This window comes from Hypanus sabinus, chromosome 6 (assembly GCF_030144855.1).
Source record: "Hypanus sabinus isolate sHypSab1 chromosome 6, sHypSab1.hap1, whole genome shotgun sequence".
Lineage (NCBI taxonomy): Eukaryota > Metazoa > Chordata > Chondrichthyes > Myliobatiformes > Dasyatidae > Hypanus > Hypanus sabinus.
In genome coordinates, this window is record NC_082711.1 from 117,004,623 (window position 1) to 117,029,928 (window position 25,306).

At 40.8% G+C, this 25,306-nt stretch overlaps 1 protein-coding gene across 5 annotated transcripts in view; it reads right to left on the reverse strand.

Annotated features, from left to right (window-relative positions):
* Positions 1-25,306, reverse strand: part of klhl12 (kelch-like family member 12) — a 104,449-nt gene that overhangs the window by 66,215 nt on the left and 12,928 nt on the right. For all 5 annotated transcript variants that reach the window (XM_059972816.1, XM_059972813.1, XM_059972815.1 and 2 more), the window contains 3 exons: positions 23,513-23,747; positions 19,645-19,798; positions 18,197-18,414 (listed from right to left, as the gene is read on the reverse strand). In XM_059972816.1, coding sequence (XP_059828799.1) covers positions 18,197-18,414; positions 19,645-19,798; positions 23,513-23,695 — 555 coding nt within the window. In that variant the 5' untranslated portion in view covers positions 23,696-23,747. The remainder of the gene's footprint in view (positions 1-18,196; positions 18,415-19,644; positions 19,799-23,512; positions 23,748-25,306) is intronic.

Sequence of the window (25,306 nt, forward strand, 5' to 3'; positions counted from 1 at the left end):
GGATGAGAACCACAGCAGCAGGGCAATAGGTGGTAAGGTTGAAGGCAAGAGACAGATGGCATGGCAAGACTTATGTGGAAAGACAGCAAGGGACTGGCTAATAAACATGGTGGGATTCATGGGCTGAAATGTGTTTGCTTCAATGCTAAGAGTATTACAGGCAAGAAAGATGAACTTAGAGCCTGGATCAGTATGTGACTGGTAGCTCAATGTTCCTGGGTTATGTTGTTTTAGAAGCGACAGTGAGAGAATGGTAAAATAAATGGAGGGTTTGCACTGCTGACAGGGGAAAAGGTCACAGCAGTTCTCAGATAGGACAAGAGCAGGGCTCAGCCACAGAGGCAATGTGAGTGAAGCTCTGAAATAAGAAAGGTGTAATTTCACCGATGGGATAATACAGTCTCCCCAAAGGCCACCGAGAGGTGAAGGAATGGGTATGTAAACCGATTATGGGAAGATTCAAGAACAGCATTATCATGGGAGGGGACTTTAATTTCCCCAGTATTGATTGAACTTCTTTCATACAAGTGGCTTAAATGGAGCAAGAGTTTACGACTGGCATATCCCTATACGATATGGGAACCTTAGATGACATTTTAGTCAAGAATAAATGAAGGATGCATAAGGTTTACAAAACCAAAGTCAGACTGGGCCGTTGTGGAACATAAAGCTGGCAGAAAAGTGCTGATGCAGGTGCTTCGGAAGGCTTAGAACCTGGATCAATACATGGGTAAGTACCGTCATTACTACTACAGAAACATTATTGTATGATGGAGGGTACAGTTTTAGTAAGGCATCTGATAAGCTCCAAGGCAGATCCCAGTTTGGGAAGCCTTTTCATACCACTGCATGCGGACTTCTTGGGTCGAGAGAGTGGAACTGCCCAGTGCAATGGCTTTTCCACTTTAAAAACTCTCCCTCTCTGGTTTCCTGTCATTGTCGAATAGGATGACAGAGTGATAAGGTCCCTCATGGCAGGTTGTTAAGAGGATAAAGATGCATGTGATCCATGCGATGCAAGTTTGGATTCAGAACTGGCTTGCCCTCAAGGCAGAAACTGAGTGTGAAGGCTGTTATTCTGGCTGGAGGTCCATGACCAGTGGTGTTCTAAAAGGGTTACTGCTGGGACCTCTGTCGTTTGTGATAACAGAGGTATCAAGGACCTGGGAAAAAAAGATAGATGGGTGCATTAGCAAGCTTGCAGATTGGTGGAGTTGCGAACAGTGTAAAGGACGATCAACGATCAATTATAGGGAAGTGGCAAGTGGAGTTTAATCCAGGTAATGTGTGGTGTTGCACTTGGAGGTCAAATAAAAGGAGAAACTATACAGTTAGTGGTAGACTCCTTAATAGCATTAAGGATCTTGGGGTCCAAGTCCATAGTTCACTGAAAGAGACTATGTAAGTGTATAAGGTAGTAAAGAAGGCATCTGGCTTACGTGCCTTCATTGGTAGTGGTGCTGATTATTACAGTAAGGAAGTCATGATTACTATAAAACTTTAGTCAGACCACACTTGGAATATTGTGTGGAGTTCTGGTTGCCCCCTCATAAGAAGGATATGAAGACTGTGGAGAGGGTACAGCAGAAGAGGCTTAGTAAGGTGCAGCTTGATTAGACAATATGAGCTAGAAGGAAAGGTTGGACAAACAAGGATTTTTCTCCTCAGAGCAGTGGAGGCTTAGGGAAAACAATATAACCATAACAGAGGGGCAGATTAATCTAGCTTTATAAGGTAATGAACACCTTACAGGTTGAGTGGAGTTCATCTTAGGAGAGGCTATAACTAAGGAATAGTGAACTAATGAAAAATTGAAGGAGGATTTAAGAAAAAACTTTTCAGTGAAGGTCTGGATTCACTGCCTGTAGGGCTAATCAGGACAGAAATGTTCATTATGTTTGATGGACAAGCACTTGAAGAGTTAGGACCATATAGCTATACACTGATATCTGGAAATGTTTTTTTGTCATTGTGAACACAATGATCTGAATGACCTGCTCCCTGTGCCACAGATCTCAATGAATCAGATATTTAATGAGGAGAAACAGATTGTTGTAGAGTAACGTGGTTAATAAGTGGCTAAAGTTTCAAAGGTTACATGGCAACGTGCCTCGTAATTCCCATTCTCTCTTCACTTTCCACAGGGATTGCTCCTCCATGGTTCCCTTGTCCGTTTGTCCCTCCTCACTGATATCCCTACTGGCAAGCAGCCAAAGATCTACACCTACCTACTCACCTCCTCCCTTACCTCCTTTCAGGGCACCAAACAATCCTTTCAGGTGAGGCAACACCTCTCAAGCGAACCTGTTGATGTTATTTACTGTGTCCAGTGCCCCCAATGCGACTTCCTCTACATCATGAGACCCGTTGTAAACTGCCTCCACTCCATCTGCCAAAAGCAGAACATCCTGGCAGCCAAACATTTTAATTCTGATTCCCATCCCTGTTTCAACATGTTGATCCATGGCTTCCTGTTGTGCCACCATGAGGCCACTCTCAGGGTGAAGCAGCAACACTTTATATTATGTCTGCATAGCTTTCAATCTGATGACATGAATATTGATTTCTCCTTCCAGTAAAAAAAAGTGTTTCCTTCCCTCTCCCCTCTTCTATTTCTCACTCTGGCCCTTGCCACTTCTTACCTGCCTATCACCTCCCCTTGGGTCACCGCCTCCTTCCCTTTTTCCTATGGTTCACTCTCCTCTCCTATCAGATTCCTTCTCTCCAGCCCTGTATTTTTCCTGCCCACCTGGCCTCACCTATCACCTTCTAGCTATCATCCTTCCCCTCACCCCATCTTCTTGATCTGGCACCTTCCCACTTCCTTTCCAGCCCTGAGGAAGGGCCTGGGCCCAAAACATCGACTGTTCCTCCAGCACTTGGTGTGTGTTGTCAGAAAATTGAAGCACATGGCATAGAGGGAGTATTTACAGTTAATTATAGATTAACTTTCAGACAGAAAACCCAAATTGTAGAGAAGTTCTCAGACTGGAGAGATGTGTGCAGAAGAGTTCCCCAAGCGTTCATACTGATACTGCAGCTTTTCTTTGTATGTACAGTATTAATTAATTACACTGGGGCCAGATTGATTTGCAGATGAAACAAAATGGATGCACGGTAAACAATAAGGAAAATGGTACTGGACATCATGAAAACAAAGATCGAGAGAAAGCAGAAAATTATATCAGGCAGGTGCAAAGAATTGCATTCTGTTAGAAATAAAGAAAAAATATAACGGGTACAATTCTTTCTCCTGCAAAATCATAGTGGTGGAGATCGTCCGCTCCTGTGAGCATCTCCTGCTTTACTATAATGACTGGAGCTAAGGATCTCACCTAATCCAATGCACCCTTCTAAAATACTATCTTTAGTGCAGTTTGGTACAATAGTATCCTTAATCATCTACCTTCTGCAGCTCATATACACAATGACAAGAGGAGGGGAGGGAAATAAGTCTTTGGATTTCCAGAATTATCTTTAATAGTCTGAAACAATAGCGTCCTTGCTCCTCCACCTTCTACAGCTCATATCCACAATTACATGGGGGTGGGGGGAGTTATGTCTATGTGAAGGGCATAGCTAGACCGTATGCACAGTGTGTTTGCAAACAGCTGATTGTGACCAAGGGAAACAGAACTGAGTTCAATAAAACTTAGAAGAATGACGAGGATACACAAGGTATGCACTTCCCATGGAGATTGATGGCTTCATCCAAAATGCCCTGTTTGGGCCTACGTTACTTCAATGACTATGAAGAAGAGGATCTGCTCTTCGTGAAGCCTTCAATCTAAAGATTCCCACATCTTTCCTCTCTGGAAACCAGCCTGTGAGCCCTCATCACCTTGACAGGATTTATCAGTGAGGTCTTTGACTCACCTGATTCAAATGAAGGTGCAAATATTGCAGTGTGCCCAAATGTACTTACGTATGCTTGAATGCAGATCCTTGAAGAGGAGATAGTAAGTGTCAGAAATAGACTTAACTAGCACAATTATGAATCTGTTACTCAGCTTTACGCTCCATTTACCAAATATCACTCCTCGAAAACCGCTGTGATGTCATAATGGACTGCAGTGAGGAGGTTTCTCACAGGTCAGCAGTCGTTTAAAAGGAGAGCTTTGCGGGCATTCAGTGTCATCCCAGCAGCCCAGTCAATGGCGAGAGCAGCATAGAGGGGAGTAAATAAAAGCACAGAAGCGACAAGTGGAGTGGCTATTGTTAGGAGTGTGCCAGTGGTGAGACGTCAGGCTTTGGCTCAAAGGAGGCTTCAGCTCGGAAGAGACATTGGCTCTGATTAAGTTGTCCGGGTAAGTTTCTGTTAAGTTTCCATTTTTTTCTTACTGTGTCAGAGGTACTTAGTGTAGCTTAAATGGTCATTATGTGTTCTTTATTCTAGAGTCTCCCAAGGAACTATATCTGCATGAAGTGGATCCAGCTGCAGCTCCTTGAAAATCGTGTTAGGAATCTGGAGCGATTTTTAATAAATCCTGTCTGGTCATGTGATACAATAGATGGTAAAATGTTTTCAATATATTTTCAATATTTTTAATATATGTCAGTTATTGAATGTGATATATTCACCATCCAAAAAAAATCAGAGTGTGTATTATCCTTAGATGCAGAAAAAGCCTTTGATAGGATTGAGTGGAATTATCTTTTTAAGACCTTAGAAAAGTTTAATTTTGGGCCTAATTTTATTCATTGGGTTAAATTAATTTACTTGTCTCCCACCACTCAGGTTATTACTAACTCACAAATTTCTAAGCCCTTTAAATTACAGTGGGGAACTAGACAAGGTTGCCCTCTTAGTCCTTTACTTTTTGCTTTAGCTATAGAACCCTTAGCAATAGTATTTTGAGAATCTAAGGACATTTCTGGTATACTAAGGGAAGGTATGACTCATAAAATTTCGTTATACGCTGATGATATTTTACTTTTTAGCTCTAACACTGAAACTTCTTTACCTTTGGTTCTTTCTTTAATTTCCCAGTTTAGTTTTTTTTTCAGGATATAAGCTGAACTTACATAAAAATGAGCTATTTCCTTTAAATGACCTAATGTCATCAAATGCCAAATTTCCGTTCCAAGTTGTTACAAGTCAATTTACATATCTAGGTGTAACAATTACTAAAAACTTCAAGAATTTATTTAAAGAAAACTTAAACCCCTTATTGAATTATGTGAAAAAGACGCTTTCTAAAAGGTCTCCTATTTCTTTATCCCTAATTGGCCGAATTAATTCGATTAAAATGAAGATTCTTCCTAAATTTTTATATCTTTTTCAGGCTTTGCCTATTTTTATTCCTAAGACCTACTTTGATTCTTTAGATTCAATTTTAACAACTTATATTTGGAATAATAAACAAGCTCGTTTAAGTAAAGTTTACCTACAAAGAAATAAAGAGATGGGTGGATTAGCCCTACCCAATTTTAGGTTTTACTATTGGGCTGTCAATATAAGGAATATTACTTTTTGGTCCTATTATATTTATCCTCCTTTTGTTCCTCCACATCAACCCGGCACGGTGGAGAGTGTGCTCGGAAGTAGTCTGTCACTAAATTGAGCCCGGCGCTGAAACATACGTTCTTAAGTGTTTTATATGCATAGAAAGGTAAAATATATACGATATACTAAGACAAACATTTGACTAACTGACACTAAATAATACTGGATTAACCTGTTCCGACTTACTTTGTAAGAGAACTGATTTTTTTCGATTCTGATCCACGATAACCTATGCACATCCTCCTGTATTCTTTAAATCATCTCTAGATTACTTATAATACTTAATACAATGTAAATGCTATGTAAAATAGTTGTTATACTGCATTGTTTAGGAAATAATGACAAGGAAAAAAAGTTTGTACATGCTTTTTGGTCCTATTATATTTCTCGTAAAGATTGCCTATCTTGGGTCTCCTTAGAAGTTAATTCTGTAAAAAATTCCTCTATTGTCTCTAATCTTGGATCATACTCTTCATTTTCAGCAAATAAAACAACAGATAACATAATTGTTAAGCAAAGTTTAAGGATCTGGTCTCAATTTAGAAAATTATTTGGTTTAGCAAATTTTTCCCATCTCCCATTCTCCTTAATTATTTTTTTATTCCTTCCATGACTGACAAAGTCTTTAAGGATTGGGATGAACTAGGTATTAAGTGTTTTTGGGAACTGTTTATCTCAGGATCTCTTGCTTCATTTGACCAATTGTCAACTAAATTTGCACGGCCAAAAACACATTTTTACAGATACCTTCAAATTAGAGCTTTCTTACGTTTCCAATTAACTACTTTTCCTACAGGCCCTGATAAAAATTTACTGGATGATCTTTTAAATTTAAAACCTTTTGTTAATGGTTCTGATATCGGTATCTATAACTTGTTGATTGATTCTCGACAAAACTTTTTAGATAAAATAAAAAAAGCTTGGGAGGATGACCTAAATTATCAGATTTCTGATGAAAGATGGAATAAAATTCTTAAATGGGTTAATAAATCATCTTTCTGTGCTCGTCATTCTCTTCTATAATTTAAAGTGGTTCATAGAGCTTACATTTCTAAACAGAAGCTGTCCAGTTTTTATCCGAACGTTACTCCACTTTGTAATAAATGCAACTGTGCTGACACCTCTTTAATTCATATGTTTTAGTTTTGCCCTAAAATTGAAAAGTTTTGGCAGGAAGTATTCCATACTTTCTCACAATTTTTTAGGGTCCAATTTGACCCAAATCCCCTTACTGTCTTGTTTGGTATTATTGCAAATGAAGAAATAACTTTAAATACTCTTAACCTACAGGTTTTAGTTTTTACCTCTCTTTTAGCAAGGGGAGCAATCTTGCTTAAATGGAAGGAGTCTACCCCTCCTACACATCTTCAATGGCTACATGATATTATGTCTTATTTAAATTTAGAGAAGATCCGCTGCTCAGTCTTAAATTCGAAACAATCTTTTTATGATATCTGGGGATCTTTCCTAAATTACTTTTCCAATTTATAACGTTTAACAGTGCACAGACTTTTATGTATATTTCTATCTTCTCTTCTTAAGTGAATATGTTTTTTTTCTAATTATCCATTGTCATCCATCAGCTTTTTTCTTTGGTAATTGGTAGGGGGTTGACTTTTTTTTAATATAAAAAATTTCTTTTATGATGTATGACCTATCTTTAAATTTTTGATTACAGAGTGGTATACCTTTATGTGATATGCTATAATATCTTGATCAATTTTATTACAATATATGAATGTACACACTTTATGTTGAGATGTATCTATGTGTCGCACTCTGTAAATCTTGCTTTTTATTCTGAATAAAAATATTGTAAAAAAAAAGGAATCTGGAGCAGCAGCTGGGTGACCTTCAGCTTGCATGGGAGAGTGAGGAGATAATTGATCAGAGTTACAGGGAAGTAGTTACCCCGAAGTTGCCGGAGGCAGGTTACTGGGTGACTGTCCGGAGAAGGAGTGGGATAGCGGACAGGCAGTTAGTGCAGAGCACCCCATGGCGATTCCCCTCAATAATAAGTATACTGTTGTGGGGGATGACCTCCCAGGGGAATGTCCAGGAGAGAAAATTACTGGCATTGAGCATGGCTCTGTGGTGCAGAAGGGGAAAAGGGAGAAGAGGGGAGTGGCAGTGATAGGGGACTCAATAGTCAGAGGAACAGACAGGAGATTCTGTGGACATGAACAGAGACTCCTGGATGGTATGTTGCCTCCCAGGTGCCAGGGTCAGGGATGTCTCAGATCGTGTCCATGGCATTTGGATGGGGGAGGGAGAGCAGCCAGATGTCTTGGTACTTATTGGTACCAATGACATAGGAAGGAGAAGCGAAGAGGTCTTGAAGAGAGAATTTAGAGAGCTAGGCAGAAAGCTGAGAAGCAGGACTTCCAAGATGGTAATTTCTGAATTGCTATATATGTCATGCACCAGTAAGGGTAGAAACAAGATGATTTGGCAGACTGAACCTGAGGGAAACCAATACTCTCACAGGCAAGTTTGTTAGAGCTGTTAGGGAGGGTTTAAAATAATTTGGCAGGGGGACGGGAACTGAAGTAAAGGGTGGATGGTAAAACAGCAAAGATAGCGTGCAGTCAGACTGTCCATTAGACCATAAGATTATAGGAGCAGAAGTACGCCATTCAGCCCATCAAGTCTGCTCTGCCATTCAATCCAATTCTTCCAGTCATCCCCACTCCCCTGCCTTCTCCGCATACCCTTTGATGCCCTGGCTAATCAACCTATCTATTTTTGCCTTAAATGCACCCAATGACGTGGCCTCCACAGCAGCTCATGGCAACAAATTCCACAGATTTACCACCCTCTGACTAAAGTAATTTCTCCACATCTCTGTTCTAAACGGACATCCTTCAATCCTAAAGTCATGCCCTCTTGTCCTAGAATCCCCTAACATGAGAAATAACTTTGCCATATCTAATCTGTTCCGGCCTTTTAACATTCAGAATGTTTTATGAGAACCCCCCGTCATTCTCCTGAACTCCAGGGAATACAGCCCAAGAGCTGCCAGACGTTCCTCACACAGAAACCTTTTCATTCCTGGAATCATTCTTGTGAATCTTCTCTGAACCCTCTCCAACGTCAGTACAGTCAGTCCTCCTTATCTGCGAATTCCACATGCGCGAATTGTGAAAACCCGCAAGTGCTCTTCCAGCATTTGTTGTTTGAGCATGTACAGACTTTTTTTCTTGTCATTATTCCCTAAACAATGCAGTATAACAACTACTTTACATAGCATTTACATTGTATTAAGTATTATAAGTAATCTAGAGATGATTTAAAGAATACAGGAGGATGTGCATAGGTTATCGTGGATCAGGATTGAAAAAAAATCGGAAGTTCTCTTAGAAAGTAAGTCGGAACAGGTTAATCCAGTATTATTTAGTGTAAGTTAGTCAAACGTTTGTCTTAGTATATATTCTACTTTTCTGTGCATATAAAACACTTAAGAATGTATGTTTCAGCGCCGGGCTCGGGAACGTAAGTTCAATCCAGTGACAGACCACTTCCAAGCACGCTCTCCACTGTGCCGGGTTGATGTGGAGGATCAAAATCCCAAAACCCAATAATTAAACCACTGCGTTGCTTAGTAATAATAGTAGCTTTCATCGGGCACAACCTTTCTCACTTTATCCTTTAAAATTGTTCCAATCATTGACCGACGTAGCCTAACGCTTTTCCAATGACCGATGGTGTTTCACCTCTTTCCGATTGCTTTATTATTTCCACTTTATTTTTAATCGTTATCATGATTATTTTCATGAACAGAAACACTGGGGATTCAGATCTCTGCCGCTGGGTCCTAATGTCCACCTCACTGAGACAGGTTAAATAAGGTCTGGGGTTCCGCTGGGTCCTAAGATGCACCACATTGAGACAGGTTGAATAAGGGACTAGAGCATCCACGAATTTTGGTATCCGTGAGGGGTCCCGGAACCAATTCCTTGTGGATAAGGAGGGCCGACTGTATACCCTTTCTAAAATAAGCAACCCAAAACTGCACACAATACTCCCAAGTGTGGTCTCACGAGTACCTTATAGAGCCTTAACACCACATCACTGCTCTTATATTCTATACCTCTAGAAATGAATGCCAATATTGCATTCACCTTCTTCACCATCGACTCAAACTGGAGGTTAACCTTTAGGGTACCCTGTACAAGGGCTCCCTTTGCATCTCTGCATTTTGAATTCTCTCCCCATATAAATACTAGTCTGCCTGTTTATTTCTTCCACCAAAGTGCATGACCATATACTTTCCAATATTATATTTCATTTGCCACTTCTTTGCCCATTCCCCTAAACTATCTAAGTCTCTCTGCAGGCTCTCTGTTTCCTCAACACTACCTGCTCCTCTACCTATCTTTGTATCATCAGCAAATTTAGCCACAAATCCATTAATTCCATAGTCCAAATCGTTGACATAGATAGTAAAAAAACAGCGGTCCCATCACCAACCCTGTGGAACTCCACTGGCAACCAGCAGCCAGCCAGAATAGGATCCCTTTATTCCCACTCTCTGTTTTCTGCTGACCAGCCAATGCTCCACCCATGCTGGTAACTCTGCTGTAATTCCATTGGCTCTTATCTTGCTAAGCAGCCTCATGTGCGGCACCTTGTCAAAGGCCTTCTGAAAATCCACTACACTACATCTACTGCATCTCCTCTGTCTATCCTGCTTGTAATTTCCTCAAAAAATTGCACTAGGTTAGTCGGGCAGGATTTTCTTTTCAGGAAACCACACTGTCTTTGGCCTCTCTTGTCATGTGCCTCCAGGTTTTCTGTAATCTCATTCCTAACAATCGAGTCCAACAACTTCCCAACCACTGATGTCAGGCTAGCAGGTCTATACCTACCTTTCTGCTGCCTCCCACCCTTCTTAAATAGCGGAAGGGCAAGCTCATGATAGAATAAAATTGCAGCCAGCAAGGTAAGTATTAGTGCATTAGGGATGCAGAATCAGAAAGGGTACCAAATACAATACTCAAAGTGTTATATCTCAAGACACGGAGTATAAGAAGTAAGGTGAATGATCTTGTTGCACTATTACAGATTGTCGGGTACAATGTTGTGACCATCACTGAATTATAGCTGAAGGATGATTGTAGTTGGGAGCTGAATGTCCAAGGTTACAGGCAGAGAGGGTGGTGTGGGCTCTGCAGGTAAATAATGGGATCAAATCATTAGAAAGATATGACATGGGATCAGAAGATGCTGAATCCTTTGTGGGTTGAGGGTTGAGTTAAGAAACTGCAAGGGTTAAAGGACCCTGATGGCAGTTATATACAGGCCTCCAAACAGTAATTGGGATGTGGACTACAGAATACATTGCGAAATAGAAAAGGTGTGTCAAAGGGACAATGTTATGATAGTTATGGGAGACTTTAACATGCAGGTAGATTGGGAAAATTAGGTTGGTAATGGAACTCAAGAGAGTGAATTTCTTGAATGCCTACGAAATAGCTTTTTAGAGCAGTTTTTCATTGAGCCTAGTGAGAGATCAGCTATACCGGACTGGGTGTTATGAAATGTACCAGAGATGATTAGGAGGCAGTGATCACAATCTGGTTGAGTTCAACTTGAAATTTGACAGTGAGAAAGTAAACTTCAATGCAGTGGAATAAAGGAAATTACAGTGGCATGAGAGAGGAGTTGGCCAAAGTAAATCGGAAGGAGAATCTAACAAGGATGTCAGCTGAGCAGCAATGGCATGCGTTTCTGAGAAAAATGAGGAAGGTACAAGAATGTGTACTCCAAAAACAAAGAAATCCTCAAATGACAGAATAGTACAACCGTGGCTAACAAGGGAAGTCAAAGCCAGTGTAAAAACAAAAGAGGGCATCAAACAATGCAAAGATTAGCAGAAAGATAACGGATTGGGAAGCTTTTAAAAGCCTACGCAAAGGAACTGAAAGAATCATTAGGAGGGAAAAGGTGAAATACGAAAGCAAGCTATCAAACAATATCAAGGTGGATAGTAAAAGCTTTTTCAAGTATGTAAAAAATAAAAGAAAGATGAGGGTGGATATAGGTCTGCCAGAAAATGAGGCTGGAGAACTAATAACGGGGAACAAGGAGATGGCTGATGAACTAAATGAGCATTGTGCACCCAGTCTTCACTGTGGAAGACACTAGCAGTGTGCCAGGTGTTGAAGAATGTGAGGGAGGACAAGAGAGTGCAATTACTATTACAAGGGAGATTACTATTACAAGCTCAAAAAGCTTAAAGGCCTAAAAGTGCATAATCATTGGACTCTGGCATGGTTCTGGAGGACTGGAAATGCAAATGTCACTCCACTCTTTAAGGAAGGAAGGAGGCAGCAGAAAGGAAATTATAGACCAGTTAACCTGACCTCAGTGGTTGGGATAATTTTGGAGCCAATTGTTAAGGATGAAGTTAATGGTGTACTTGGTGATACAGGACAAGATTGGACAAAGATTGGACATGGTTTCCTTAAAACAAAATCTTGCCTGATGAACCTGTTGGAATTCTTTGTGGAGCTTACAAGTAAGATAGATAAAGGGGATGCAGTGGGTGGTGTATATTTGGACTTTCAGAAGGCCTTTGATGAGGTGTCACACATGAGGCTGCTTACCAAGTTAGGAGTCCATGGCATTACAGGAAAGTTACTAGCATGGTTAGACCATTGGCTGCTTGTTAGGGCAGTAAGTGAAAAAGATCCTTTTCCAGTTGGCTGCAAGTGACTAGTGATATTCCACAACAGTCATTGTTGGGACCATTTCTTTTTATTCTGTATATCAATGATTTAGATGACGGAATAGATGACTTTGTTGCCAAGTTTGAAGATGACACAAAGATTGGTGGAGGGGCAGGTAGTGTTGATGAAACATTAAGGCTGCAGAAGGACTTAGGTCGAGTAGGAGAATGGGCAAGAAAGTGCCAAATGAAATACAATGTCGGAAAATGCATAGTCATGCAGTTTGGAAGAAGAAATAAATGGGCAGACTATTTTCTAAATGGAGAAAATTCTGAGATGCATTGGGATTTGGGAGTCCTGTGCAGAATGCCCTTAAAGTTAACTTGCAGGTTGAGTCAGTGGTGAGGAAGGCAAATGCAACGTTAGCATTCATCTCAAGAGGTCTAGAATACAAGAGCGGGGATGTGATTCTGAGGATTTATAAGGCACTGGTGAGGCCTCACCTTGAGTACTGTGAACAGTTTTGGGCTCCTCATCTAAGAAAAACAGTGTTGGCATTGGAGAGGGTTCAGAGGCAAATTCACAAGAATGATTCTGGGAATGAAAGGGTTATCATACGAGGAACGTTTGATGACTCTGGGTCTGTACTCGCTGGAATTTAGGTAGTTGAGGGAGGATCTCATTGAAATCTTTCGAGTGTTGAAATATCTAGACAGAGTAAATGTGGAAAGGATGTTTCTCATGGTGGGGAGGGGGGTATCCAAGACAGGAGGGCACAGCCTCAACATAGAGAGACGTCCTTTTAAAAGAGAAATGCTGAGAAATTTCTTTAGCCATATGGTATTGAACCTGTGGAATTTGTTACCACAGGCAGCTGTGGAGGCCAGGTCATTAGGTGTATTAAAGGTGGAGATGCCTAGATTCTTGATTGGCCACAGCATCAAAGGTTACAGGGAGAAGGCCGAGCAGTGGGGCAGAGGAGGAGGAAAAAGGCTCAGCCATGACTGAATGGTGGAGCAGACTCGATGGACCAAATGACCCAATTCTGCTCCAATGTTTTATGGTCTTATGGTAAAGAAGCTTTAGAGACATAGCATGATAACAGCCCCTCTGAATCAATGAGCCCTCACTGTCCAACTACACCAGTCCATCTACCCTCCTTTGTATCATTCGCAAACTTTCAGAGTTGGAACCAGAATTAGGTTTAGTATCTCTGGTAAGTTTGTTAACTTTGCGTAGCAGTACAATGCAATACATGATAAATACAGGAAAAAAACTGAATTACAGTGAGTATATACAGCAGTGCTAGAAAGTTTGTGAACCCTATAGAATTTTTTCTATTTCGTATAAATATGACCTAAAATGTGAACAGATCTTCATGCATCCTAAAACTAGATAAAGAGAACCTAATTAAATAAATAACACAAAAAGCATTATACTTGTTCATTTATCTATTTATTGAGAAAAGTGATCCAATATTACCTGTATTTGTTGGAAAAAGTATGTGAACCTCTGGAGTAACGCCTTCTACAAAAGCTACTATTTGGAGTCAGATGTTCCAGTCAATGAGATGAGATCGGAGGTGTGAGTTGGAGATTCCCTGCCTCATAAAAAAGTCACAAAGTCAGGTTACTGATGGAGCTTGCTCTTCTCAAAAAAGGTCTGTTTATGTGCACCATCCCTCAATTAAAACAACTTTCAGAGGACCTTAGAAGAATTGTAAAGATCCGTGAAGCTGGAAAAGGCTACAAAGACATTTCTAAAGACCTGAGTGTTAATCAGTCCACAGTAAGAGAAATTGTCAAACAATGGAGGAAGCTCAGTACTGTTGCTGTTCTCCCTAGGAGTGGGCATCCTGCAAAGATCACACCAAGAGGTGTGCCAATGTGCAAAGCTGAAGGAGGTGGAAAAGAACCCAAGGGTAACAACAAAAGACCTGCAGAAATCTCTAGAACTTGCTAAAGTCCACTGTAAGAATAACACTGAACAAGAATGGTGTTCATAGAAGGACGCCACAGAGCAAACCACTCCTCTCCAAAAAAAAAATCTTTGCTGCATGACTCAAGTTTGCAAAAGACCACCTGGATGTTCCATAATGCTTCTGGGATAATGTTCTGTGGACAGATAAAACAAAGGTTGAACTTTTTGGCAGAAACACTGCTATGTTTGGAGGAAAAAGGGCTCTGCTCACCAACATCAAAACCTCATCCCAACTGTGAGGTATGGTGGAAGGAGCATCATCATTTTGTGCTGCTTTGCTGCCTCAGGGCCTGGACGGCAGTGAGGGAACAATGAGTTCAAAATTGTAGCAAGACATTTAACAGAAGCATGTCAGGGTAGCAGTCCATCAGCTGTACGTCAATAGAAGTTAGATAATGCAACAAGACATTGATCCGAAACACAAGAGTAAATCAACAACAGAATGGTTTAAAAAGAAAGTTTGTGTTTTGGACCTTAATCCTACAGAAATGTGGTGGAAAGACCTGAAGCAAATAGGTCAGGCAAGGAAGCCCTGCAACATCCCAGAGGTGAAGCAGTTTTGTAAGGAGGAATGGCCTAAAATTCCTCCAAGCTGATGTGCATGGCTGATCAACAGTAACCGGAAATGTTTGGTTTTTAAGTTATTGCTGTACAAGGGGGTCACACCAAATACTGTCAGCAAAGGTTCACATACTTTTTCCAACAAATACATGTAATATTGAATCATTTTTCTCAATAATTAAATGAACAAGTATAATGTTTCTTGTGGTATTATTTAATTGGGTTCTCTATCTAGTTTTAGGACGCATGAAAATCTGATCACATTTTAGGTTATATTTATGCAGAAATAGAGGAAATTGTACAGCGCTCACTGTAAATGGATATTAAATAGTTAATTAAAATAAGTAGTGCAGAAACGGAACTATTAAAAATGCAGTGAGGTAGTGTTAAGGGTTCAATGTCCATTTGGAAATCATTTGGCAGGGGGAAAGAAGCAGTTCCTGAATTGCTGAGTGTGTGCCTTCAGGCTTCAGTACCTCCTCCCTGATGATAAGGATGAGGAGAGGGCATTTTCTAGGTGGTGGGTGTCCTTACTGGTGGATGCTGCCTTTCTGAGACATTACTCTTTGAAAATGTCCTGGATACTATGGAGGCTAGAACCTATGTTGGAGCTGACTGATTTTACTATTCTCTGCAGTTTACTTCAATCCTGTGCAGTAACTGCCCCCCTCACCAGAGGGTAAATAGTCAGAAGGCTCTCTGTGGTACTTCTGCTGCCAGTTGAAGTTTCAGTGTTTTAAGTGATGGGGGGGGGTGGGGAGGAGAGGTGGGAGAGGGATCTCTCTCTCTCTCTCTCTCTCTCTCTCTAGTTCCTGGGTGTCAACATCTCTGAGCATTTAACCTGATACCAACATATTGAATATAGATGCTCAAACAGCATTTATAAATTTGCTGGTGATACAATCACTGTTGGCAGAATTTCAAATGGTGACAAAAGGGTGGACACAAACAAGATATACCAGTTAGTTGAGTGGTGTCGCAGCAACAGGCTTGTACTCAAAGTCAACAAGACCAAAGAGCTGATTGTGGACTTCAGGAAGGGTAAGATGAGGGAACAGAAACCAATCCTTGTAGAGGTATCAGAATTGGAGAGAGTGAGCATTTTCAAGTCCCTGGGTGTCCAAGAACTCTGAGCATTTAACCCGGTCCCAATATATTGATGCAGCTATAAAGGCGGCAAGACGGCAGCTATATTCATTAGGAGTTTGAGGAGATTGGGTTTATCACCTAAAGCACTCGAACTTGAACTAGCAGAACTGAACACAATATTTCAAGTGTGGTCTCACCAGGGCTTTATCGAGCTGCAACATTACTTTGCGACTCGAACACAATCACCTGACTAATCAAGATCAACATGCTCTATGCCTTCTTAACCACCCTAGCAACTTGCGAGGCAACTTTGAGAGATCTATAGGCATGTACCCAAGATCCCTCTCTTCCATCAAACTGTTAAGATCCTGCAATTAACCCCATCTCTGCCTTCAAATTTGAACTTTCCAAGTGTTATCAGTTTACACTTTTCTGGATCGAACTTCATCTACCACTTCCCAGCTCAGCTCTGCATCCAGTCAAAGTCTTCCTGTTGTAACCTATGACAACCTTCTAGATTATCTACAACTCCACTGACTTTTGTGTCATTTGCAAACTTTCTAATACATTCTTCCGCTTCCTCAACCAAGTCATTTATAAAGATCACAAAGAGCAGGAGACCCAGAAGACCCCTGCAGAGCACCACTGGTCACAGACCTCCAGGCAGAAAACACTCCATTTATAACCACCCTCTGCCTTTATGGACAAGCCAATTCTGAAACCCCTGGATCCCATGCCACCTGACTTTCTATATGACTTTACCATGGGGAATGGGAAACCTTACTGAATGCCTTATTAACATCCATATACACCACAAGCACACATCCATTCATCAATGTGCTTTGTCACATACTCAAAGATTTTCAACAGAAGTGAATGCAGGCTCACTTTTGAAAAACTTGGACAGGATGAGAGGGGTATGGAGGGATATGGTCTAGGTGCAGGTCAGTGGGACTAGGCAGAAAAATAGTTCCACACAGCCAAGAAAGGCCAAAAGGCCTGTTTCTGTGCAATAATTTTCTATGGTTCTAATTCAATCAGGCTCGTGAAGCGTGACCTACCCTTCTCAAAGCCATGCTGACTATCTCTATTCAGACTATGCTTCTCCAAATGCTGGTAAATCCTGCCTCTAAAAATGTTCTCCAATAACTTGCTTACTGCTGAAGTAAGACTAACGTCTACATTTCCCAGATTATCCCTTGCCTTTTCTCTAACAATGGAATATAATTCCCTACTCTCTCATCCTTTGGTATTAGCTCTGTATCCAGTGAGGATGCGAAGACTATCTCCAAAGGTGCAGCTGTCTTTTCCTGCAGAAACCTGGGGTATATCCCGTCAAGCCCTGGGGATTTACCTATCCTAATGTTTTTCAAAAGTTCCGGCACATTCTTTTTCTTAATGCTGACATGTTCTAGCATGTCATCTGCTTTATGCTGTCCTCACAAACATCATGATCCCTCTCACTGGTGAATACTGAAGCCAAGTATTCATTTAGTACCTCTTCCAATTTCAGCCACGTTTCCTCTTCTATCTCTCTTGGTCCTACCCTCATTCTAGTTATCTTCCTGCTTTTCACATACATGTAAGAACACCTTGGGGGTTTTTCCTCAATCCTATTCACCCAGGCCTTCTCATGTCCTGTCTAGCTCTCCTAAATACATTCTTCAGCTCCTTCTTGGCTACCTTGTAACTCTCTAGAGACCTGTCTGATCCTTCCTTCCTAAATCTTAAGTAAGCTTCATCTTCCTCTTCATTAGATAATCCATATCTCTTGTCAATCATGGTTACTTCACCCTATCATCCTTCCCTGCTTCAATGAGACAAACATATCCAGAAACCCATGCAAGTGCTCCTAGGCAACCCCCACATTTCTGTTCTGCAATTCCCTGAATATCTGTTCCTAATTTATGCTCCCAAGTACCTGCCTTATAGCATCATAATTCTCCTCCCACTCTTTTGGAGACTTCTAGTGTAATCAGACTTTACTGACAAAGGAATTACCCGTTCTCTTGGTCTCCTGAATGCATTGTTGTTAATTCACTGTGACATCTTTTAATCACCCTAATTCCAAATTTCAAGCTTTGTCTGACCTAATCATTTCTCAAGTACACTTGTTCATTCATCCCAGTTTCACATTTCGCTGATATTAAGAAGGCACATCAATGAAGCAGAAGGTAGATTAAATGTTGAATTACTCTCCTCTCTGAGTAATTATTACTTCATAATGCTGCTCATTGTTTTCTAATCACCTTAAAAAGACAGAATCGCCAACAAAGTTGTATTAGAACTGGTAGCTGTCAATCTAAATGTTACCATCCAATTCCTGCCCTTCAAACATCCTATGATAAATGGCTCTAGAACGCTTTTGTTTGAAATGCAAAGGACTCACCTGAATCTCATCACACCTGATGAGTTTTTCCACTTCCTCCTTATTTAGAAGCATGAATTCTTCATGCTGCACTACTTCTGGAAAGTTCTTCTGGCTGAACACTTCTGCAGCCTGCATCAGATCCACACAGCTGTGAGTTTCGGCAAACTCTTGGATTCCCAAGCAGTTGGATGGGTCTAACTGACTCTCCAAGAATTCACAGCAAGCCTGCTTCACACCTAGAGAAAATTAGACAAAAGTCACTGACCTCATGAAGAAATGGCCGTATCTTGGTGCTGGTATTCAGAATCCCCGTCGGTGCCTTCAGGAGGTAAATGATACTCTATAGACAGAAGCAGAGTCTGAAGTGTCAGCCCCGCCTTATTCAATCACCTTCATCTCAGAAAATTCTGAATTAAAGCTCAGAGGCAGACAACCCATGAACTATTGGCAGAAGTCTGCACTGAGATGCTGTATTCATATGAGATATTAAATTGTCATGTTTATCTTCCTAACTGGATGTACTAAATTGGTTTTATTGCCAGCCTGAAATTTCAAAATGGATTCACTCTTGCACTGCTGTAAGGTGAGACTTTGGTTTGCAAACTCACCTGTTTCCCTCCACAACAAATGAGACTACATTTTATGAGTATGTGTTTGGCTGTGAACCTTGTTGATAGAATCCAGGATTAGAAGAGCCACCCTACAACAACGTTCATTCTTCTGAATTAGAGGTCTTCCTCCCCCCGTGAACTGACACCCAGTGAAGCACAATTACGAGAATGGTTTCATACCATATGCCTTGATCTTTTTTTTAAACCAGAGCAGTAGAACTGAGATTGAGTAAAATCGAGAATTGAGACATACATGGTAAATGGTAGGGCATTGAGTAAAGCAGTAGAACAGAGTGATCAAGGAATAATGGTGCATTGTTCCCTGAAGGTGAAATCTCATGTGGATAGGGTGGTGAAGAAAGCTTTTTGTATGCTGGCCTTTATAAATCAAGAGCATTGAGTATAGGATTTGGGATGTAATGTTAAAATTGTACAAGGCATTGGTGAGGCCAAATTTGGAGTATTGTATACAGTTCTGGTCATCGAATTATAGGACAAAATAGAGAGAGTACAGAGAAGATTTACTAGAATCTTACCTGGGTTTCAGCACCTAAGTTACAGAGAAAGGTTGAACAAGTTAGGTCTTTATTCTTTGGAGCGCAGAAGGTGGAAGGAGGACTTGATAGAGGTATTTAAAATTATGAGGGGGATAGATAGAGTTGATGTGAATAGGCTTTTTCCATTGAGAGTAGGGGAGATTCAAACAAGAGGGCATGAGACAGGAAAGGAATGGAGGGTTATGGGCTGGATGCAGGTTGGTGGGACTAGGTGAGAGTAAGCGTTCAGCACAGACTAGAAGGGCCGAGATGGCCTGTTTCCATGCTGTAATTATTATATGGTTATATGAAAGCTCACCTTTCAGCTGGAGGAGGCAAGCTGCAGGAAGTAGTTCCTGGACATTCTCCACGGTAACATGAACCGTTTCTGTGTACACAAAGTCTAGTAGAATCTCCATGGTGGAGGCTGTCAGGCCCTGGATATCAACATCAGGTTTACTCTTCTCTGAAAGCTGCAAGGAGATGAAGAGTGGCTCAAAAAGAGTGTCATGACTTAACCAATCTCAGTAGTGTATAATTTCTACAGAAACAAACCACCTTCATGCTCACACATCTTGCTGGGTCAGACTCCCCACACTTGCACACTGGTAAATAACCAGAAACACTGTTCTAATGAGGCTGAAAATGTTGTTTCCTTTTCTTTGTTCCCAGACACTGCCTGCTTGATTGAATACATCCACTATTTTGTGTTTTCAACGATTGTTTAAAACATTTGCCATAGCTAGCATTTAGCTGGCAATACATCAATTACCCATTCTTCACTGTCCAAAAAATGTGGGTTTTCTTCCCAGGCAAATGGTGAGATCTGAATTCAATTGAAAGGTTTACTCAACCATTTCGTGATGAGTTAGGAGTTACCCATTTGTCTGTGTGACCACTCAATCCCAAAAAGGACAAAAGTGTTCCTTCCCAAACATTGCTAATTATCGTACACAAAATACCTGAGGAATTCAGCAGGTCAAGCAGCATCCAGGGAAATGAACAAACAGTAGATGTTTCGGATTAAAACCCTTCCTTGATGGGTTTACAAAAATCCAATATAGTCAAGTTACTTTTATTGTCAACAGATATTTCAGAGTTAAAATTTACACACTGGTAAATGTAAATGAGCATTCTCTGGATTATTAATCCATGTGTTTGGATTGCCTATTCATCAATATAACCATTGTGCTACTGTACTTTATTCAAAGATCATCATACAGTGGAGTAATTTAGCCCATACAATTGGGAATAGCTAGTTTAGAGAACATTTAGACTGACAAAGCCTTGCCTCCGAATTCACGAGTTGAAAAGAGTCGCTTAACATTTTCACTCAATTTGCCCACCTCTTTTAGTTAAATACATAATAACAGCTTGCAATCAAAGAGACGTAGAAGATACAAGAGACAGCAAATAATAGACTTTGGAGCAATACACAAAGCACCAGAGGAACATCTATCGATATAAATGGACAGGAGACAATGGGTCTAGTTGAAGGGTCTCAACAGGAATGTTGACTGTCCATTTCTCTCCATAGATGCTGCCCTGACAAGATGTGTTTCTCTAGCACTCTGTGTTATTAAGAATTAATGCATGTTACAAAACATGCAAAATATTGGAGGAACACAACAGGTCAGGCAGCATCAATGGTAGAAAATAAACAGTTGAAGTTTTGGGCCAAGATACTTCAGGATCGGAAAGAAAGAGGGCAGATGCCAGAATAAAAGGGTAGGGTGGTTTAACCAGAGAGCTGTGCCTGTCACGCGACAGCACTGCCCTCACCTGGTCGGAAGGCACACCACATGCCAGTCAACATTTCACCCCTCCCAACTAATCAATGCACACTTAACCACTGGCCACCTTAATTGGATTAACCCATCTAGCACCAAGCCGTTGGTTCCCAGTGAATCACCTGGGCTGGGCCCTCCAGCCCACTGACCTATAAAGGGTGCTACATGTGCTTGGCTCACTCTCTTCTTGCCATCTTCGAGGGACCACCCTGCTTCACACCAGGCTGAAGACTGCAGAACAGCACTGGAGACACGGTGAGCCATGCATTGAATAGGGTTGTGGGAGCGTTTATTGTTGTCCCTGTAGCAGAGAGCCGTGCCCACCCAAAGTCAAGGGGTGGCGGGTATCGTGGTTACTTTTCCCTTGCTTGTATGTGTACCTGTACTCTGTCCCCACACCGTTTTCCCATGTATTGTACTAACGACCCGACTTTTCCCACGCTCATCTATTCTAAGCACGTTTGTGCGAATATTGTAGCCGTTTGTGTTGTTCCCAAGCTCTTCTCCCTTTGTAAATAAACTCATTATTAAAACTGTGTGTCCAGAGCACTTGCCTTTGAGACCCAAAGAATCTGTCTCATTTCCATCACAGCAGGTGGGAAAGGAGCATGAGCTGGCAGATGACAGGTAAGACCAGGTGAGGGATGGTAAAATGGGTTTGTGTGGAAATGAATGATGTGAGAAGCTGGGAGGGAATAGATGGAAAAGGAAAGGGATTGGAGGAGGAGGAATCTGATAGAAGACAGCAGACCATGGAATAAAGGGAAGGAGGTGGGAAACCAAAGGGAATTCTCACATCTTTCCTTTCCCCTATTCCCCCCACCTTCCTACTTCTTTTCACCTGGATTCATCTATTACACACCAGCTCATGCTCCTTGCCTCCCCACACCCTATTTTCCAGCTTCTGCTCCCTTTCTTTCCATTCCTGATGAAGGTCCTCAAACCAAAACATCCATTGTTTTATTTTCTTCCACAGATGCTGCTTGATTTACTTTCATCCTGCATTTTGTTGGTGTAGCTCCAGATTTCCAGAATCAGCAGTATCCCTTGTGCCTCATTAATACATGTTACCTAGCTATACCCTGAAAATTAGTAATGTTAGCTGAGGAATAAGAGGGGGAAAAAAACAACAGATTTTACTGTTGGATGGAGAACAATTTCTAACCAGAATTTGAAGAAACCCAATGAGTTCTCCTTTTTGAACAAAAAGAACCTGATAAAGGAAAGAAATTCATCATTGTGCAAATGCCTCAACTCTTGTGCAGTCATGTACTGCAATCTCAGAAGGATTTAGCAATACATTAAGGGAAAGGGTTAAAAACACTTCTACCAGTTAATGTTTTAAGTGAGTTGATAACAGTGCTACAAATAATACCCAGAATTTAACTAGAATCATTCATCAAAATGTTTTGAGGTGGTTTCTTAAATTTAGAATGTTTTCAAAAGCAATTTTTCTCAACAAGGACGAACAATTCTCACTGCAAGCATTTTTCCCCAGCAATATTTCAGTAACATACTTCAGTGATATTTTCATAACATATAATCTACAGCTTTTAAATGCTGCTCTCATATCATTTCTACTTCTATTCTCTATGGTTTTCAATAAAAATAACTTCTCTGGCAAGAGCCAGACAAAATGAAGGAGGTAAATTACACCCTTTTTGTTTACGACATAGCAACATGGTAATTTGGTAGAAAATCACAGCGTCTGCCTGGCGATTGAATCAAATGTTATCTCTTCCAGCAGCAGAATCCAATCAAAAAGGGTATAATTGTAAAGTTAGAAACACAGAACTGAAGTTTCAGCCCCTGAGCCTATTGCATCGTTCAGTCAGATCATGACTGATCTATCTTTTAACTCCATTTATCTGCCTTGGTTTCATTTCCCACTAACTTCTTATCTAACAAAATCTATTAAAATTTTGGTGACTAAGCATTAAGAGTGTTTTTGAGGAAGTGCAATCCAAATTCCTAGTCTAGATAAGAGCTTGGTCATCAGGTCTGAAATCAAGCGGAACTATATCACCTAAAGCCAGTCTAAAATCACCACAGTAGATAGCAAGAGAGAAAACATCACTGGAGGAAACTATTGAAGCACAGACTATCATATTTTTTTTAAGGGATAAACATTTGAAGTCAAGGAAGATTGTGACCCCTCAAGTTTTGATTGTAATCAAACTGATTACTATCAGTTGGTCACTAAGGGCAGCCTCCCAAAGTTATAGTCCAATGCATTGCATGGAATATCTCTTGCTAATTTAAAATTGATAACACCACATAGACAACTCTACCTTAAGATGCCATATTAACGAAGTGACAGTACTAAGAGTAGACAATGAACCTGCCTCTCCACCAACATAACAGAGAGAATCCATCAGCTGCAGGCTACCTGCTTACCTCACTAGTGAACATGGCACAGAAGTAATCACTGCACGCTGCCAGGACAATACGATGCACAGGAAAGTCCTTGCTGTCAACTCGCAGTGTGACGTCACACAAGGTGTTACTCTTCCTCAAGGAGTTCATCGTGTTAAGAATGGACTTGGCATGAGAGTTCGTCATTATGTCCCGAGGAGCCATGTTGAGGCGTGCCACTTGTAATTCCAGGAAAGAGAAATTTTGTAGCCTACAGCTGGATTGAAATTGCCAAAAATACATTGTTAACATACTGAAATAATAGACCACTGATATTTAATACATCACATGCAAAGTTTGATAAGTAAATTCATTATCAAAGTACATACGAAAATCATAATATAATACAAATATTAACCATAAAAACTCTGAGATTTGTCTTCTTGCGGACACACACAATAAATCCAAGAAACACAATGAAAGACCACACCCAACAGGACACACTAACAACCAATATACAAAAGACAACAAACTGCGCAAATGCAGAAGAGAACAAAAATAGCAGTAATAATAAATAAGCAATAAATATCGAGAACATGAGAAGAAGATTTCTTGAAAGTGAGTCCATAGGTTGTGGGAACTGTTCAATGATGGAATGTGTGAAGTTATCTCCTTCAGTTCAACAGCCTGATGTTTCAGAGGTAATAACTGTTGCTGAACATGGTGGTATGAGTCCTGAGTGGTGGGCGTCCCTTGATGCTGCACTCCATGTGCTGAATGGAGGGGAGGGGAGGGCATTACCCACAAGGGACTGGGCTGCATCCACTACTTTTTGTAGGAATTTCCATTCAAGGGCATGATGCAACCAATTAATATACTACACATCTATAGAAGTTAGTCAAGGTTTTAAATGTCATACCAAATATTCACAAACTTCTAAGGAAGTAGAGTCACTGCTGTGCTTTTTTCATAATGGCAGTTAAGTGCTGGGCCCAGGATAGATCCTCTGAAATGAGTAATACCAAGGAATTTAAAGTTGCTGACCCTCTCCACCTCTGATCCTCCAATCAGGACTGGTTCCTGGACCTTTGATTTCTTCCCCCTTATGTCAATAATCAGCTCTTTGGTCTTGCTGACAATGAGAGGGAGATGGTTATTGTTGCACCAGCCAGCCAAATTTTCAATCTCAGTCCTATATGCTAACTCATCAACACCTTCGATTCGGTCAACAACAGTGGCGTCTTCAGCAAACCTAAATATACTGTTAAAGCTGTACTTAGCCTCACATTCATAAGTATACAGCAAGTAGAGTAGGGGGCTACGCACACAGCCCGTGGTGACCTGTGCTGATGGAGTTTGTGGAGGAGACGTTGTTGCCAATCTAAATTGATTGGGGGCTGCAAGTGAGGAAATCAAAGATCCAATTGCACAAGGAGGTACTGAGGCCAAGGTCTTAAAACTTGTTGATTAGTTTTGAAGGAATGATAGTATTGAATGCGTAGATATAGTCAGTAGAAAGATCCTGATGTGTGCATTTTCCCTGTCCAGAAGATCCAGTGTTGAGTGAAGAGTCAATGAAATGACTCTAGTCAAACTGGAGCGGATCAAAGTCACTTCTCAGTCAGGAGTTGATATGTTTCATCACCAACCTCTCAAAATACTTCATCACAATAGACGCAAGTGCTACTGGATGATAGTCATTGAGGCAGGTTACTACATTCTTCTTAAATTATGAGATAAGAAGACATTGACATTTTAACTGCATGTGGTGTGAGAAAGTATTAGGCAACAAAAACATTGAATGTATTGAAGCAATCTGAATAATTCTGTTTCCAG